This window comes from Gallus gallus, chromosome 7 (genome assembly GCF_016699485.2).
Source record: "Gallus gallus isolate bGalGal1 chromosome 7, bGalGal1.mat.broiler.GRCg7b, whole genome shotgun sequence".
In the NCBI taxonomy this organism is placed as follows: domain Eukaryota; kingdom Metazoa; phylum Chordata; class Aves; order Galliformes; family Phasianidae; genus Gallus; species Gallus gallus.
In genome coordinates this window covers 7,237,949-7,256,722 of record NC_052538.1, presented here as the reverse complement: position 1 = coordinate 7,256,722, position 18,774 = coordinate 7,237,949, and the positions used below count along the sequence as shown (strand labels likewise).

General features: G+C 44.6%; 1 protein-coding gene across 10 annotated transcripts in view; it reads right to left on the bottom strand.

Annotated features, from left to right (window-relative positions):
* FAM207A (family with sequence similarity 207 member A) overlaps nt 1–18,774 on the bottom strand; it is a 53,436-nt gene that overhangs the window by 22,521 nt on the left and 12,141 nt on the right. For 5 of the 10 annotated variants that reach the window (XM_040704012.2, XM_040704011.2, XM_046944043.1 and 2 more), the window contains exon 3: nt 16,138–16,206. The exons of the other annotated variants lie outside the window; for them this stretch is intronic. In XM_040704012.2, the coding sequence (XP_040559946.1) occupies nt 16,138–16,206 (69 nt within the window). The remainder of the gene's footprint in view (nt 1–16,137; nt 16,207–18,774) is intronic. 10 annotated transcript variants of the gene reach the window in all.

Below are 18,774 nucleotides of genomic sequence, written 5' to 3'. Positions count from 1 at the left end.
ACTAAGCTCAGGCTACATTATATTTTTGGTTGTTTGTAGCACTTGGTAAAATATCAGGGATACGGTTTCAAGTTAGGCACACAGCTGATACTAAAGGCCTTCTCCTGACAGGAGATTTTTGATGGGCAGAATCCAACATTATCTGGTACCAAGAAGACAAAGCAGAGAAACATTTTTTCCCCATCTGTGCTTCATAAGCCCTGTAGTCACAACACCCCTCTGTAGATCTAAGGGAGGTGCAGGACTCTAAGCAGAGCAGAGGCCACAGGAAGGAAAGAGAAATTTATTTATTTGTACTTTCTGTAACACAAGGCCTGGCTGAGGAAGGCACTTTACAGCAACCAATTGCTCAGCTCCCCAGTCAAGTCAATCCCTGACAGCTCCACACTCCACCTAAGCAATAGAGATGGTAGCATCTGAAGCCCCAGAAAGATGCAATATTAACTAAGTACTTGAGCCTGGCTTCCAGAAAATGGGAGGATTTAGAAGTAACTACTGGGGTGGTGTAGTGTTTCTCCTGAAAATCTATGGCCAGAAGAGAATAAAGACCAAAAACATGCAAGAAGTGGCAGCATTAGCAAGATTCAATGCCCAGGCCACCACTAAGGGATCCTGAGCTCTTAGAAGACTGAGATGAAGGCAAACAGTGCATACAGGCACACAGCGATATTTCAGCTGGTAGGTGGCAAACATTATTGCAGTGACACACTGTTACATAATTAATATATGAACTAATTTGACCGCTGAGTGCACAGTGATCAATACCTAATCATATTCCCAGGCTATACAACGTCAGTCAGAAATTGAATTGAGTAGACAGAGCAGATACATAACTTCAGGGTATAAAACTAATTGATTACAAGAGGAGCACCAAGTGGCACTTGCACAGGAGCATGCGCAGAGCAGAGACCAGATCACATCACAGATTTCTTCAAAGTGAAGGAGGAAGCAGAACTTAGCCATGAGGGTCAGAAGAATGTCAAAATTGACTGAAAGTACAGGTTCAAGTGCCTGAAAGATAAGGATGAAGCTCTTGTGCTTAGAGAAGGAGGAGAAAAGCATGAACAGTTAGGGAAGGAGCATTACATGTAGTAAGACACCCACAAGGCACCAGTCGGGTGACAAGAGGCTGTCCACTCAGGCTTCTTCTTTCCACAGGGCACATGAGGAACAGACAAGGTAAGTTTTACACCCTTTTTTCATTAGCTGTTAAGGAATAAGTAATTACAGGCAAAACTGAACGCACAGAATAATGCACAGAAGAGCTAGGAGTTTCTTTCCCCCTCCATCATTTCCTCAGTCTCTAGTTCGCTACAGGGATATCAAATACTTTACCCAACCACCTTCCCTTTCAGAAATATCTGTGTTCCAGCCAATCAGTGCTCTTCAGAAAAACCCAAACCAACTAGTTCTTCAACAGGGCAGACATCCCAAAAGCAACATCCAAGCTTGATCTCTGCAACTCAGCCATTCTCTGTGGCAGCCACTGCTTCAGAGGCAATGAGAAACACAGATTTGAACACGCACAAATTAGAAGTGGACTGCCTGTAATTTACTCCTCCAGCCCTCCCTACCTGACAAATATCCAGAAGTAAAACACACAATGGAAGTCTCTGTGTCATTAGCAGGAAATGAAGCACATGGGTGAAACTGCAGGAAATCTTATGATAACTCTTGAAACATTCAGTTTCCCTGTCTTTCCATGTGAGATTCATGAAATTAGCCCCTGAAGCCTGCACTAGTTTTCAGCTGTGAGTCCTGCCCCAAATGTTGCAATCTAGAGAGAAGGAAAAGGATTTGCCAAGTGGCCCTGACTGAAGGTACTCCTTTAATACTGCCACAGCCAGTAGCTATCTCAGGATGTCTTTCCACCATGGCTGCCCTTTCAGAAAGCAAAGGGGATCCTTGATCAGCAGGAAGGACTACCTTCTCTTCTTGGCCTCTGGCTCAGTCTGTCACTAAGCTTCAATAACGAAGCAGAAATCATAGAATCATAAAGGTTCAAAAAGATCACCTAGTCCAACCATCAACTCATCCCTGCCATGCCCACTAAACCATGTCTCTCAGTGTTACATTTCTTGAATATTTCCAGTGACTACGCCACTTCCCTGGGCAGCCTGTGCCAACACATTACCAATCTTTCCAAGAAATTTTTCCTAATAAACAACCTCAACTTCCTCTGGCACAACTTGAGGCCACCAGCTCTCTTCCTATCACTGTTACCAGGGAGAAGAGGCCCACCCCCATCTCATCACAACCTCCTTTCAGGCAGCTGTAGAGAGCAATAAGGTCTCCCCTGAGCCTCCTCTTCTCTGAACAACCCAGCCCCCTCATCTGCTCCCTATAAGATTTGTGCTCCAGATCTGTCACAGTTTCACTGTCCTTCTCTGGACGTGCTCCAGGGCCTCAATGCCTTTCTTGTAGTGAGGGGTCCAACACTGAGCACAGCACTTGAGGCTGAGTACAGAGGGACAACCACTTCGTGTTCCTGCTGGCTGCACTATTTCTGATACAAGCCAAGATGCCGTGGGCCTTCTTGGACACCTGGGCACGCTGCTGGCTCACGTTCAGCCAGCTGCTGTAACAGCCTCAGATCCTTTTCCTCTACGCAGCTTTTCAGAAACTGTCCCAAGCCTGTAGCAATACACGGGGTTGTTTTGATCAAAGCGCAGGACCTGGCACTTGGTCTTGTTGAAACTCATATTGTTGGCCTCAGCCCACTCATCAGTCTGTCCAAATCCCTCTGTAGGGCCTTCCTACCTTCGAGCAGATCGATGCTTCCTCTCAACTCGGTGTCATCTGCAAACTTACTAAGGTGTGTGAATCCTTCTTTGTTTTTTTTTTTTTTGGCTCAAAGCTTGCTTTCTGAGGCATTCCTTGCGACAGACTGACTTAGATGAGAGATGGGTGTTGCCGTGTGGCAATCAACATCACTGTGTGGACTATTTTACATTTGAAAGCATTTCTCTGGAGCTGTTTGCCTCCGGAAGAGAGCGCTCAAGAGTGGTTACTGGCGGAAGATCTGGCTGAGACTAAATAGCCCCAGCTTGGTGTGGGAAAACTGGGGAATGATACCATCGTGTCCTGTGAAAAACAGGATGCAGATGGGCATCGCTGCTCTCTCTTATTTGCTGGAAGGCCCAGAAGGTGGTAACAAAGCAGTTTCTGCTGAGATCCCAGAGCCAGTAGCTGCCACTCTAAGGAGAGCTGATTCAACCACTTTGGATTTGAGCTGTCACTCAAAAGAGAGCTGACTCGACCACTTTGGACTTATAAATAAGTTTGTACTGCCATTGCAGTTGTCGTCGTCGTTGTCACCGTGGTCACCATCATCAACAGAACACCCGACGACCCACCACTACTGAAGATCAATGACTGAACTACGAACCACGTTGGACCATGGTGGTGACTATCTCCCTCTTGCTTCCTATAAGGACTCCTTGCTTCTATTTCTTATCTTTTCTATCGCCCTTCTCCCCTTCCCCATCTCCCTGAACAACTAGGATTTGTAATAAACTGGTCGGACCAACATTTAAACCGTTGTTTCTTAATCTCATGCCGGGTATACACACATCAAAGAACCTCCTCTCCCTCCGATAAACTGGAGCGAGACATAAGGGTATACTCAATCCTCTAATCCAGATTATCAGCAAGGATATTAATATTGTGGCTATTGATGACTACAATCTGTCCAGAAGGAACAGGTGAGAAAGGAGGTGAGGAGGTGTTGTCCTCTACATCAAGGAAGGAATAGTGTGTGAAGAGCTGTCTGTAAAGAATGGCCGTGAGTAAGATAAAAGCCTATGAGTGAGAGTTACAAACCAAGGCAACAAAGAGAGTGCTGTGGCTGGGGTCTACTACAGGCCACCTGATCAAGCCTTCTTCCTCCAGCTACAAGAGGCATCATGATCACAAGGCTCTAATTCTTGTGGGGGACCTCAACCACCCTGACATCTGCTGGAGAAGCAGCACGGTAAGCTGTTCCAGGAGGCTCCTGGAATGCATCAAGGATAACTTTGTGACCCAGGTAATAGACAGCCCCAACGAGGGGGATGCAATGCTGGACCTGTTGCACACCAATGTGAGTGATCTGATTGGTGGCATCAGGATTGGAGGCTGCCTGGGCTGTAGCGACCATGAGATGGAGGAGTTCACACTTCTGAGGGACAAGTAATCTGGGAGGAATATAGGGATGCTGCTAGGCTGTATAGGAATGGGGTCAGAAAAGCCAAGGCCCAACTGGAACTGGACTTGGCAAGGAGCACAAAGAAGAGCAAGAAAGCCTGCTAGAGGTACATCATCCAGAAAAGGAATGTCCAAGGAGGGCATACAGACAAGGAAAAGACTGAGGTATTCAACAACCTTTTTGCCTCAGACTTCACTAATGACTGCTCTACATAGAGCTCTCAAGCAGATGGCTCAGAAGATAGGAACTGGGGGAGCAATGCTCCTCTCACTGTATGAGAAGATCAGGTTTGTGACTACCTGAGGAACCGGAACATCCACAAGTCTATGGGACCCAGTGTGAAGCATCCCAGTGTCCTGAGGGAATTAGCTGATGTAGCTGCCAAGACACTCTCGATGGTCTCTGAAAAGTCATGGTAGTCAGCTGAAGTCCCTGGTGACTGGAAAAAAGATAATGTCACACCCATTTTTAAGAAGAGTAGAAAGGATTACCCAGGCAGGGAACTACTGACAAATTGGCCTCACCTCAGTGCAGGGAAAGATCATGGAGAAGATCCTTCTGGAAGCTATGCTAAGACGTGGAGGAGAGGGAGGTGATAGGGGAGACCCAGCATGGTTTCACTAAGGGCAAGTTCTGCCTGACTGACTTTGTGGCTTTTATGATGGCATAACTGCATCAATGAACAAGAGAATAGCCACTGATGTCATTTATCTGGCCTTCAGTAAGGCCTTTAGCATGGTCCTCCATAACATCCTCTCCAAATTGGAGGAATATGGATTTTATGCGTGAACTGTTTGATGGACAAGGAACTGGTAGCAAGATCGTACCCAGAGAGTGGTGGTCAACGGCTCAGTGTCTGGATGGAGATAAGTGATGAGTGGTATCCTCCAGGGGTCAGTACTGGGACCAGTGCTTTAACACCTTTGTCAATGAGATCAACAATATGATCAAGTGCGCCCTCAACAAGTTTGCAGATGACAACAAGCTGTGTGGTGCAGTCAACATTCCCAAGGGATGGGATGCCATCCTGTGCAACCTAGACAGGCTCAAGTAGTAGGGCCAGGAGAATCTCATGAGGTTTAGCAATGCCAAGTGCAAGGTCTTGCACTTGGGTCGTGGCAACCTCCACACCAGTATAAACTGGGCAATGAAAGGATAGAACACAGCCCTGTCAAAAAGTATTTGGGAGTACTGGTGGATGGCATATGGACATGAGCCAGCACTGTGCCCTCACAACCCAGAGAGCCAACTGTATCCTGAACTGCATCAAAAGCAACGTGGCCAGCAGGGCGAGGAAGGCGATCCTGTCCCTATGCTCTGCACTGGTGAGATCTCACCTGGAGTGCTGTGTACATACGTAGAGTCCTCAGTACAGGAGACACACAGACCTGTTGGAGCACCCACAGAGGAGGGCCACAAAAATGATTCCGTGTCCTAAATACCTCCCCCATGAGGACAGACTGAAAGAGCTGGGGTTGTACAGCCTGGAGAAGAGAATGCTCTAGGGAGATTTGGTAACATCCTTTATCTGAAGGGAGGTGTTGTGGTTTTGTGATTGTTGTTCATGTAAAACAACAGGAGCTGAAGAGCTAACATTGTGGTTCCGTGGACTGCTTTTTATGAGCATTTGGGTCCTCAGAGGAGAGGGGAGGAGCGGCATTCCCGGAGGACCTGGGGCACAGAGGAAGAAAGGGGGGGACTCCTGGCAGGACAGCAGCCACTCTCCCTCTCAGTTTGCCACGGAGAAAAGCACATGCTTCTCCTGCAGTCTACTAGCATAAGACCTTGTATTTTGGACGCTCTTCTCTCTCATTTTGATTTTGTTGGATTTAGTAAATTACTGTTCCTCCTTAGATCATTGCCATTGTTTTTTTTAGACCCATCTGCTATCTCCCTATCCTTCCCTTTCTTCCTCTCTCCCGGTGCGCACCAGTGCCTTGCCTCCTTAGTCACGAGCTGGGGCCAGCCGCACTGCAAAAAATAGGGTAGTTGTTTTTTTCCCCCCCTCTCTCTTTTATCTCCCTCTGGGCTTGTGCCCCTATCATGGACTCAGATCTAGAGATAACTCCATGACAGGAGGCTACAAGAAATAAGGGGACAGACTCTTTAGCAGGATCTGCTATGACAGTCCAATGGGAAATGGTTTCAGACTAGAAGACTGGAGATTTAGATAGGATAATAGGGAAGAAGTTTTTTAGAATAAGGCACTGGAACAGGTTGCCCAGGGATATGATTGGAGACATTCAAGGTAAGGCTGGATCAGGCTCTGATCATCGTGATCTAGTTGTAGATGTATCTATATCTTCATCACAGGGGAGTTGGACTAGATGACCTTTAAAGGTCCCTTCCAACTCAAACAACGCTATGATTAAACAGGACAGGCCCCAGTACTGACCCCTGAGGAACACCACTTGTGACTGCTTGCCAGCTGGATTTACCTCCATTCACTACCACTTTCTGGGCCTGGCCCTCCAGCCAGTTCTCTACCCAGTAAAGAGCGTACCTGTCTAAGCCACAGGCTGACAGCTTCTCCAGGAGAATATTATGGGAGATAGAGTGACAAGGAAGCTAAAAGTCAACTTCTCTGTTTTTCTACCCCAGAACACCTCCCATTAAACAGAAACAGTGCTTAAGACTCTAAAAACCTGGGCTTCCACAAACCTGTTTTGCCAGAAAAACATGTCAGGCAAGAGACAAAAAAGCCTGCAGAGCAGGCAGCCACACCTAAGGTGTGTAACCCTCAGCCTCTGCTAGACTTGTGTGTGCATCAAGGAAGGAGCCTTGACTCAAAAAACTCTCCATTCAGTGCATGTGATTTCGTGGCATACAGCCTTCCACAGCACACTTGTATACAGTTCTTGTTTCCAGCATGCCACTTAATATGCCAGTGCCCTACCTACTGTTAATGAGATTGCTCCCCTCAAGCAGATGTCCTTCAACAAAGCAAGACCACTTGCTTCTACACAAAACTCATGGACACAACATTCACATTAAAAATCAGAATAACTTACAGGCAACACAAATGCGAGAGAGCTGCTTTACATCTCCAGCATGACTTTCCACCAGGGTGCAAGTCTGTGAAAAGTACAGGGCTGTCTATTCAGATACATTCCTCAAGACCTGTTAGGAGGCTCATTGGGAACCTGAAGAGCAGGGAACAGATAGGCAAGGTGCTGACCTGCCCCAGGAACACAATACTGGATTGCTGATCTCTAATGGAACTAAAGAAAAAAAAAAAATCAACTGTGATCGACTACTCTGTTAACAACAGAGAGACAGGGCTGTTTCCCCTGGAAAGATTGACATGGAACATGAAGCGGTATCAATACCAGCAGCACATGACACTTGGAAACTTGGCATGGAGACAACAGCAGGCAGACTCTAGGAGAGCACACATCAGGGTGAGGGGAAACAAGAGCTTAGCTTACCTAAGAGCTTGCTGCAGTCCCAACACTCCTCTAGCATGCCTCCCACACAGCCTCCTACCCCAGTTCTAGTGTGCCCCTGCCATGAGAAAACATAGCTTCCATTCGGGTTAATCCTCTGCTGGTTTAGCAAGCTGACGCAAACCATGACTGCAGCAGGTACAGAAGACCACACAGTCAGGAGTAAGCCACCTCATTATCAGCAAACAGCAGCAAGTTGTTTTGAGATTGCTGAACTGATCATTCAGACTTCATCCCAGAGATTGGAAGCATCTATCATGTGTTTGAGATAGAAGTCAAAATATATCAGTAGCAACCTGACCACAGGCCAACAGTTGTCTTTATTCCAGACTGACATGAATGAACACATGAGCATTCCACATCCCCTGGTTGGGCTCACAAGGGAGGACAGAAAGAACTTCTGCAGAAGCACTCGTAGCTCAGAGGATGCTGCATTGGCAGTACCTACAGCCTTTTATTTCCTCAAGCTCACTACTTTGTTTTTCACAAGTTACTATGCACTGGAGGCTGTACATGCTCAATTATAACAAAGTAATAAACAACTCGTTGAAATAAGTCAATGCTTGGCATGGGAGAAGGAACACCATCAGAGACAGGGAACTAGCAGGAGCTGACATGACACCACAGTTTCATTTCCTGCCCAGACTCACAAACTCTCTATTTTGACTCCAGAAGAGTCACACTGTTAGGCCACAATGAGAATTAAGAAGAGGGAAGCAGCTGGCAGAGGAATTCTAAAAGGACAACCTGAACGCATGCTCTAAGCAGAGAGCTTGTGGGAATGATATCTGACCTTATCTCCCAAATCAATCTGTTGAAAGAGTAATGATGGACACTACCATCATCAGGATCTCCTCCCTTTCTTCTTCCTCAGTAATTCATTCCTTCCATCAGCAAGCCAAGGCACACCTCATGCAGACCCCTACTACACACTACCTAAGCATCTCACATGCAAGGTCTTCAAAGATATCTGCAGAGGTGAAGCCCTGCAAAGGGAGAAGACACACAGGAGAGGACCGAAAGCTTTGGTCTGCTTTAGAAGTTGTTGTAAGACAATAAAGATAGTACAGGCTGGCAGCCACAGCAATCCAAGGTTTTGCAATGTGCTGAAACTGAGCATCAGAACTGCATTTACCACAATCACTGTGTGGACCAGTACTCTGTTAGCTAGGTCAGGCAGCTCCCTGTTCCTAACAAACCCTCTGTGCTGAAATCCACATAAGCCCACATAAAACTGGAGTAACAAGTTGGGAGTTTGCGATTAAGCAAGCTGGCAAAGAACAATAGTAAAGAGAAGGTGAAATTGAAGGGCATGTCCTGCTTCTATCTATACAATAGAGCAAGACTGAGCAGTGTAGTATGTTCAACATTATTATCACGCCAAAATGGCCATAACATTTAAACAAACCTGAACTGTTGCAAAAATCCTGCCATACACTGAGATGGAAATCTCTCATTGCTTCAGCTCTCATGCTGGCATGACACATCATGCCAGGGCTGGGGAAGACACTGCAGGAAACCTCTCCTTTCAGGTCAAGGCTTGCCACAGGACAGCTCACCTCAGATCACTGGAAACACCCTTCCCTACAAGTAAGTTGTGTATGCAAGCAAGGACTAGTTATATCATTTTGAAACTGTTATACAAATATCTCAATATCTACAAACTAAAAGATACCAGGAGAAAAGCTACCTCTACTCAACATCATTCTCTGCTTTCTTGGTAAACAGGTAAGTCTGACCAATCAATGTGGGCTATCCTGTAAATGCTCCAATTTGTTAATGCTGTTCTGTAATCTTTGTCTTACAATACAGATTCCGCTTCCTGTCTATTGCAAATCCAGAGCAAGATTCTGACCTTTTTCTACAATGGAAGTTAGAAGTAGCTATTTGCCATCACCCAGTAGAACTAAGAGCATAATAAGGAAATTACTAATTGCACAATGAATTATCAATTGTTCTGACAGGACAAGAAACACCAAGCATAAACTGAAGCACAGAAGGTTCCATCTGAGGAAACACTTTTTCCACAATGCAGGCAGCTGAGCACTGGCACAGCTCACCGTGAGATGCTGGAGAGTGTCACTCCTTGGAGATGCTCAAAAGCTGTCTGATGTAAGTCAAACACTGACTTCAGCTCACTCCACAGTGCTGACCAAGATGCTCTGGGAAGGTGTCTATGGGATGACAAAAAGTTCATAGGTTGCAGGAAGGGCCACACTCAGACATTTATCAGACTCATCCTTTGCTGGGACAAAGGGACAGGACGCATGTTCCTCTGTGCCTGATCCTGGCTGGGACCAAATAACAAAGAAGCTTGCCTCATTTCTAACAGAAAGGCAGTATTTTTGCATCTTCGTACTTTACCTGAGTTAACGTCACCAATAAATGTCTACCACGTTCAGCAGACAAATTTCTTCCCACATTTTTTTTCCTTGCTAGTTAGTTCTATGACAGACCTGAAGGCTAGCAGGAAGTGCAAGGAGAGTAGAATGCACTTGCTTTCTTATAACTGCTAAACAGACTGGGAAGATTAAGTGATGCTCAGTTAAAAGTCGTACAAATAGAAGTGAAGAAAGAAGCCCAAAGCCTAATCTGTCCCCTCGACATCCTCTAAACCAGCTCCTTCCAGTAGGCCTGCCAACTGTATTAAAGTCAATTTTGCAAGATCAGATTATTAACATTTTCATTTCAGTTTTAAAAATTGTACTAGGAATAAAATGACAATGTTATGATTATATAGACAAACAGCACAATTACCATGGGAATGTAGGTTTCTGCAACTTCAGGACACAAAAAAAGCTATTGGAGTTGTGGTTTAGGGGGAATACCTAGCATTCATGCAGGCTCTTTGAGATGTACAGAGCACCAGTGCTGTGATGTGCATGGCCACATACCCCCTGTTGCAAAGACAGACATTAATGCAGTGTAAAAGGACCGAGTGGTAGAATAGATGAGAACACTAAATGTCATACATCCTCTTGTACACCTCTCTTGGAATCTTTGCTCACCCTTAAACCAGCATCTTCTATTTCCACTTCATTTCTGGCACGTATTTCATTGGAAGAGACTAGGAATGAGTCTAATTTCTGTACATCTCTGTAACAATCGTATTTACTAAACTTCCTTCCTTTACTAAAGCTCCCCCTTTTCTCAAATAGTCATCTTTTACAGGCAAACGAGCTCTGATTCATTTAATCATCACTCACATTCCACGCCTCTACCATCAGTGCTGAAAGGGTTCACCACAGATAAACAAGAATGCTCTGAAATGATTGCATTTGACTGCAAGTGCTGTTATTAATTCAGATCTCCAGACTGGCTTTTTTTGTCCCTGTGCCAAAGATGATCCCTGATGTCACCTTCTACAAGTTTACAGCCTCAAGTATTTAGGCAATGCCTATGCATCAGTGGAAATAGAAGCAAGAGAAATACTTCTTCTAGAGATACTTCTTTACTGCCCTGATTAGTATTCATGAGACAATTGATTTGCATCTTTCTTAGAGCTCATTATGACCACAACAAAAATTCCACTGGGTTATTTTGATTAATTCTGACAGATTCCCTTGAATGCCTGTTCTTAGGCTTCCTGTACTATGGGTTCTTTTCCTCACTCTTCACATATAAACATGTTGACAAGGAAATGAAAACAGTTATCACACGCCAGAACTTGCCCTTGATTTTTAAGTCTTTGTGGTAGATTAGTGTGCTGTGCTCCTCCCATCTCCACGCTGTCCTATCTATTGCACAACCATGCGTCAAGGAGTTAATCCAGCCATCTGCAGCTGTCAGTACTGCTGCAAACCAGGAAACCAAGCACCTAACAGTTGAGAGCACAAAGCGAACACAAAGGGCAACCATAAGCTCTGTCACTGGACAGTCATATATTAAATGTAATCACATTAACTCCTTTTACATGACAGTCTGCTCAGTCAACACAAACGAGATAATTTTGGCCCTAGACATGGAGAAGAACTTGACAGCTCAGCCTGTACGATGCCTGAAGACTTTCATCACTTATATAATCTAAGCACTGTTAGATCCTGATCACGTTTTTATCAGTTGGTTCCCACACCACTTGCATTCTAAGTGGCTTTATAAACTGCTGCACAGAGGACTGTATTGCTGACATAACTATAAAGAAAGAAGGAGTGTGAAAGTATCCAGGTAAGCTTCCCAAATGATTTGTAACAGGCACATCTTTGACATCCAGCTCTCAACTCATTGCTCAGCTCTGCCTACAAGCAGTGAGGCAAAAAACAACAGTACTAGCCATGCACAGCGCTGGTGGGACCTCATTACCCATTCATCCTCCTTCCTGGTTTTGGAGCACCTAAAGCAGAATCTTAAAACTGGAATGCATTCAAAGATTCTGCTAAAGAAAAGTCTCTTGAGAAGTACAGGGCAAGTAATTCATACCATTCTGGTCTGCTTCTGATTGGAAATACCAGAAGCCTGTACAGAACAAAGGTGATCCATTTTCCACATTAAGATCACATGATTGTAACAGCCCTTTAGCCATTCAAGTAATCAAAGAGACAGAGTTCTGTCAGGTTTTTGTTGTTGTTGTTGCTGATTATACAGCCCAATCAGACTAAGCCATCATCTTTTCATCCAGGTAAACTGAAATTCATTGTGAAAACACTCATTCCAAGAGGTGCCCAGCACTTCCAGTCTCCTTCCCTCCTTGTGCTCTGTAAGTGGAACTGGTCTGAACATGCTTCACCACCTCTTTCAGTCTCTGACATTTCCTACTGCTGCTGGTTTTATGCTGTCTCAACTGCTCTTCTGCTTCAGCAAACAATTCAGAGTTCCCAAAAGACCTGAGGCAGTAATGCCCTCACCAGCTCTGCCATCTTAGGCAGCACACTGCAGCGGGATAACTTCTTCCTCTCTGTACAGTCCCAGCCCTACATTCCCCTTCTGCCTTGCCCCACACAGTCCTGCAGCAGGGCCCAGCCCTGAGACAAACCTCAGCAGACACCTCCTACAGCCTTCTTCAACTCCTACCAAAGCTGGACTCTGCAACCCTGCTGGGCACCCATCATTATTTTCACATACGACAATTTTCTTTCTTCAAACAAGTCTTAAATTAGAGCAAGCCTCTCTAATCAAATATACCTGTTCAGCTCATTTAAACGAAGATTAAATTCTAAAAAAAAAAAAAAAAAAAAAAAGAAAAAAAAGAAAAGAAAAATGAAGATCTGGGCCCTCTAGGAGAAAGGGGACCTAACATTTTCTCCATACTGTCACCTCTCCCCCTTTCCTTCCTTTGAACTTGCAAGACAGGATCCATTACCCGTTCTGGAATGACATTCTATGGCAGAATCAATTTAAAGCTATTTTTAAAAATGGCAGGGCTTCATTGCATTGTCCTTCATGCTGTCAGTAGCAGGTAGAGACAATACAAGCCTCAATGAATTGCATACACTACTGCACAGACTTTATAACACACTGGTGTTGCTCTCAGCACAGCTCCATCTATGCCATCTACTCTCCCTGATGAGCTCAGTAATGATGGAAGAAAGCAGCTGAAGGAACAATCATGTTACTTTAAGAAAGCAAGGGGTGAGGAGGGATGAAAGCAGAGTAAGTTCTTGTTAAGTTTATCTGACGCACTATCAGCTTTCAGGGCTACCAGACATTTAGCATTGCCTCCATCTTCACAGCACCAGAACACAGAGCTGTGAGACGTGCCTGCCACTCATGACGGCTTCAGGAAGACAATTTCCTGCACTGTGCTCATCACTCCATGCTCACAGAGCAATGCTGTCCTGTACAAAGCATGCAGGGGCACTCACTGACTCCAGACAAACCCAAGGAATTCATTCAGATGGAACTGTTTCTGTATGGAAAGTGTTCTTTGAACCAAAAAAAATACACTTTCCCAAATGACTGTCTTGCATGTGCAAAACACAACCACTGAGAACACAGCCTTTCCAGCAAAATATCTAGTAAGTTCTTAAAAAAGAGAGACTTTCTTTCATTTAAAAAAAAAAGCCAGCATAAAATCATTTCATATTGTGTTGATTGCACTGGAGACACTGGCATGAAGATCACTTCTTCATGATGATGAGGACTGCTGGCACAAGCACTGTCTGTGGATTTTCTTATATGGACCAAATAGTCAAACAGGTTTAGCCACCATGCACCTACGGACTCATCACTGGCGTAATAGTGAATTTAAGCTCTTCTATCTTATTGACAGGATATTAATTTTTATCTCATGTTCTAAGAGCTGCCCAGCACCACACTGCACTTCTCATTTTTCTGGCTTTGTTCAGCTTCCTTTTCCTGACAGGGAACAATTCATTAGTCCTACCTTTGCTGAGGTGTCACAGCTAAAACATGAATAAATGCCAGCTTCTTGGTGGAACACAACCCAGAAAGCACAACCTTCTCCAGGAGAGAGGATTGATCCAAACTGCTGTGCTAGGAACAATGCTTGCCAGTATCAAGAAGGCTGCTCCATTTGCAAGGTCTGCAGACTCAAATATCTCTACCTTTAAAACACTGTAGGACGGAGCTGAGCAGCCAAGCACTCTGCCATGGTACCCCACCCACATGAGGGACACATAGCCCCTAAAACAAATACAGGGACCTGTGACTTGAGCCCCAGAAGAGCGGGCTTATCCCTTATGATGAGGGGCATATCCCTTATGATGAGGGAGGGATAGAAATCTGCAGGACATCATGCAAACACCCAGAACATTCTGGACGAGACAGAAGGTTGTCGTGTCCCCCCTGCCAGCTCTCATGCATGGTCTGCTATTCTAGGCATAGGAGCTTCAGAGAGAAAAGATTCATCAAAGGTTCTCAAGGCAAAATCTATTTGTACACCCTCTGAAAAATTGTCTTTCTTCTAGTGAATGTAGTTTGCTTCCACTGAGAACCTTGCAAAATTAGAGCCGTCTGTTGGAACAATGGTTGATGCTGATAAAAAACAGAAAAATTCATTTTTCCTGCTATTCCAGCTGCCCCAAACCAACTCACTCCCCCCAGGGAGGTTACCAGTGTGTAAAATATTGCTAATAAACTAACCATGCACTGGAGACGTTTGCTCCTAGCCAGGACTTCCACACAGCTCTTTCTAAAGCCAGAAGTACACCTGCAAAAGCCAAAACAGGGCTGCAGCCTTCTATAAAACACGGGGGAGAGAGAAGGGGTACTAGCAGATCTTACTTAAAGATTACTTTCAGCTGAAAAAAAAGTCTGGCTCTTTAACATTTTCTTCAAGCAGAAAAATGTGGCGGCAGCAGCTGGGGTACAGAAATAAATCAATAGATCCCTATGGACATATAGGTCATATAAGAATTAGGCTGAGAGAAAAACAAGTTAGCAGTGAAGCATTCCTTTGGATGCTTCTCCACATACAGCGTTAGCCGCTTGTGGTTTAATCCCACAGAAGCTCCATCTCCTTTGAGCTGGCAGCACTTAGAAGCATCAAGAAACAGATTTTACTATCTCTGCTCTATGATCCTTCGTACTGGGCAATGTTTTCATATAAACAGCACTGTTTTATACGCTCATCACATTTGGAAAAACTGAAGGAAGAACTGGAAAAATTTGTTTTGCGTTCTGCAGAGCAAAAAAATATCATTCAAAAAATATAGAGTTGACCTAGAAAAAGGAGGAGTTATTCTACTGCCCTCTAATGAGCACATCTAACATCTAAAACAGAGCACTCTCAGAGAGATGCTCTGCCAGAGGCATGCTCTGCTCCGCTACAGAGCTGTCAGCAATGAGGTCACAAATGCAGCAAGATCTACAGACATGCAGGAGAAACACCTGGATGGACCCAAGACCTTTTCTGTATTTTCACAAACTTTAACTAGAGTATATGACCACATCTGGTTCTGTTCTCCTTTCCCAAAGAGGGAGAAAGGGAGAAACTCCAACCCTCAGGACACAAGCAAGTATACCAGCAAGTCACCTTTGCAGCTTCCATGATCGAAACATGCACAACCGAGACATGGCACAGGCAACCGTCCTTCAGTTCCAATCCACTTTGAAGGCTGCAATGTGGCACAAGAGATACCAAGGCTTTCAAAGAACAGAACACTTAGAGTAGGTCATGGCTACAAAATATCTGTTACATGACTAAATCATTAAGTGCAGGTATTACATAAACATAGAGGAATGTCCTTTGTCAACATCTTCCTCCACTAATGAAAAGTGAGTCACAGGCAGGGAATTCAGTTCCTCATGCAAAGGCCTCTGTCAGTCTGGACAATATTCAGAGCACATTCAGTTTCATCATTCTTCAACATTCAGTTAAAAGAGCAAGTGAGGAGGGCTGAGGAACAGCCATAGAGCAACACTTCAGCTTAGTGTTGAATTCAGTCGCGACAGCTACAGTCACACAGTGGATCAGGCCAGCTGCCAGACACCGACTCAGGTGCTCTCCCCACTTCAGCGGGGAAGGGGAGAGAAAATAAGATGGAGAAGTTGCACAACCAAACCCAAAAGAGGGTTGTGATAAAGACAAAAAAGTCACTTATCACTTACAGTCACTGTTTGTGGGTCCCTTGGAGCTGGCTATGTCCAGTCCTCCTCTACTAGCAGATTTCCTGCAGTCTGGAAGAGATATTGTGTACCTCTGTTGGCTGGTATACCAGGAGTTTTCAACTTTAAATACATCGTAAAACAGCTCCTGCACATACAGACACAGCCTGTATCTGCAGCAGCTAGGAAATGTCCTTCCTACCCATGTTAGAGAAGCCCTTTCCCAGTTTCATAAGAACATCCAATGATCTGAATTTACAAATAATCTTTCTTTCAAAAGGAATGAGAAGAAAACAGATGTAAACAAAAATGAGTAAAAATAACTAGGAAGTGCACCAGAAGTAAATCAGCTCAACCCACAAACATACATAGCCACGTACAGCATGGATGTCCAAAATAACCTCAGAAGCCCAAATTCCTTAACCAGATCTATTGACTACACACATGCCTCTTGCATGCAATCAAGCAAGCAGTGCTAGTGGGACAGGAAGGGAGTTGGCCTTTCTCATTTTCCCTGCAGTATCCTGCCAGACCCTCTGAAACACCTCGCTTCACTGTAATTATTGCCAATATCACTACACTGAATGCCTTCCAGAGTACCTTCAAGCTGACCCTCTGCCTGAACATCTGCACATTCTTCTGCACAACTCATGTCCTGTGGTTAGCTTCATGGCATACTTGTAACACTGCCAGTTCAATAAAAATCTGCCCAAATTACCATTTCAAACTAACGAGAATATTTCTGAACTCACTGTATTTAATCCTTCTGTATTTTCATTTCATATATTTAGCTTAGACCACGTCCATCAAGATTTACAGCATAAAAAACTCCCTCCATTAAAAATGAAGGAAACAAAACCCTTACTTTCTTTTCATAAGCCACTTGACTAAACAGCTAAACTCAAATGATGTGCCATTACCAGTTATGCCACATATGAGCATCAATAATGCCACTTCTGGACAAAGTCAGCAGGCAAACAGATTTTAAGCTGTAGCACTCATCCAGTGTAAAGAAAATCTTCCCCATAAATTGTTCACAAATAATCTTTCACTACCTCTGTACTCCAAGGATCCTTTGAGCAGAATGGATCTCAGCATAGAAACCAGCAATATATAGCTTTTCTTTTCTTTTCTTTTCTTTTTTCTTTTCTTTTCTTTTCTTTCTTTTCTTTTCTTTTCTTTTCCTTTCTTTTCCTTTCTTTTCTTTTTTTTAAGTGTGTGTTGCAATTTTGGTGGACTGAGGGAGAAAGAAGGCTCCACAGGAGTATTAAGTTTTCCCATAAACTTATGAGCCATCAGGATTACAGAGTGCCCTACTTAGGCAGCTAGAGTGTTCCATTAAAGGATAACTTACACACAATTATACCATACAATAAGATCACTTAATCTAAATTGCAGACATTAGCTCTTGAGAGTTCTACTATTAAATACACAGCCGATAATTCAGATAAGGCCTACACTGGCAAAGCAGAGATTTATCTCTAGTAATACTGCGATCTGATTCGTACAGATGGCAATCTTAGCACAGAAGACCCTTGAAAGAATACCCAAGCAAAATAATCTTCCTTGCATGGACATTTCCCAACTGCATTATCAGAAGAAAGAAGAGATTGATTCTGAGGTGATGCTCAAAAGCATGCCCAAGCCAGTCAGAAGGGACAACCCAGAAGGGAGACTTCTCATCCACCTTTTACCAGTCTCTACCAATATTCTGAGTGTAAATTAAATATTAAACTCCCAGGGTATTTCAGAAATATGTTTGACAGTTTGACACAACTCCATACCTGCTGTGGTGACAAGGGAAGAGCTTTTAACTTCAAGAGCTGTCAGTCTGGCTCTCTCCACAAACACTTCTTTCCCCTCCTGGGATTTTCTTTCTCAATTTACTGAGCATGTAACTGTTCCAGCCATAACCCAGGGGACAGTTTCATTACTTCGGCTCAGTGTTGAGTGATATCTTTGCCACCAGTGCAGAACTAGGCCTCCTTTCTTTTGAAGTATTTCACAGAATCATAGAATCACTAAGGTTGGAAAAGACCCACAGGATCATCCAGTCCAACCATCCGCCCTTCATCAATGGTTCTCGCTAAACCATGTCCCTTAACACAACATCCAAACGCTCTTTGAACACCACCAGGCTCGGTGACTCCACCACCTCTCTGGGCAGCCCATTCCAGTGCCTGACCACCCTTTCAGAGAAGTAGTATTTCCTAACGTCCAGCCTGAATCTTCCCTGGCGCAGCTTGAAGCCATTCCCTCTCGTCCTATCACTAGTCACCCGGGAGAAGAGGCTGACCCCCAGCTCACCACAACCTCCCTTCAGGTAGTTATAGAGAGCAATAAGGTCTCCCCTCAGCCTTCTCTTCTTTAGACTGAACAATCCCAGCTCCTTCAGCCGCTCTTCATAAGACCTGTGCTCCAGACCCCTCACCAGCTTTGTTGCCCTCCTCTGGACACGCTCCAGGGCCTCGATGTCTTTCTTACAGTGAGGGACCCAAAACTGGACCCAGTACACAAGGTGCGGCCTCACCAGTGCTGAGTACAGGGGGATAATTACTTCCCTGTTCCTGCTGGCCACACTATTTCTGATACAAGCCAGGATGCCATTGGCCTTCTTGACCACCTGGGCACACTGCTGGC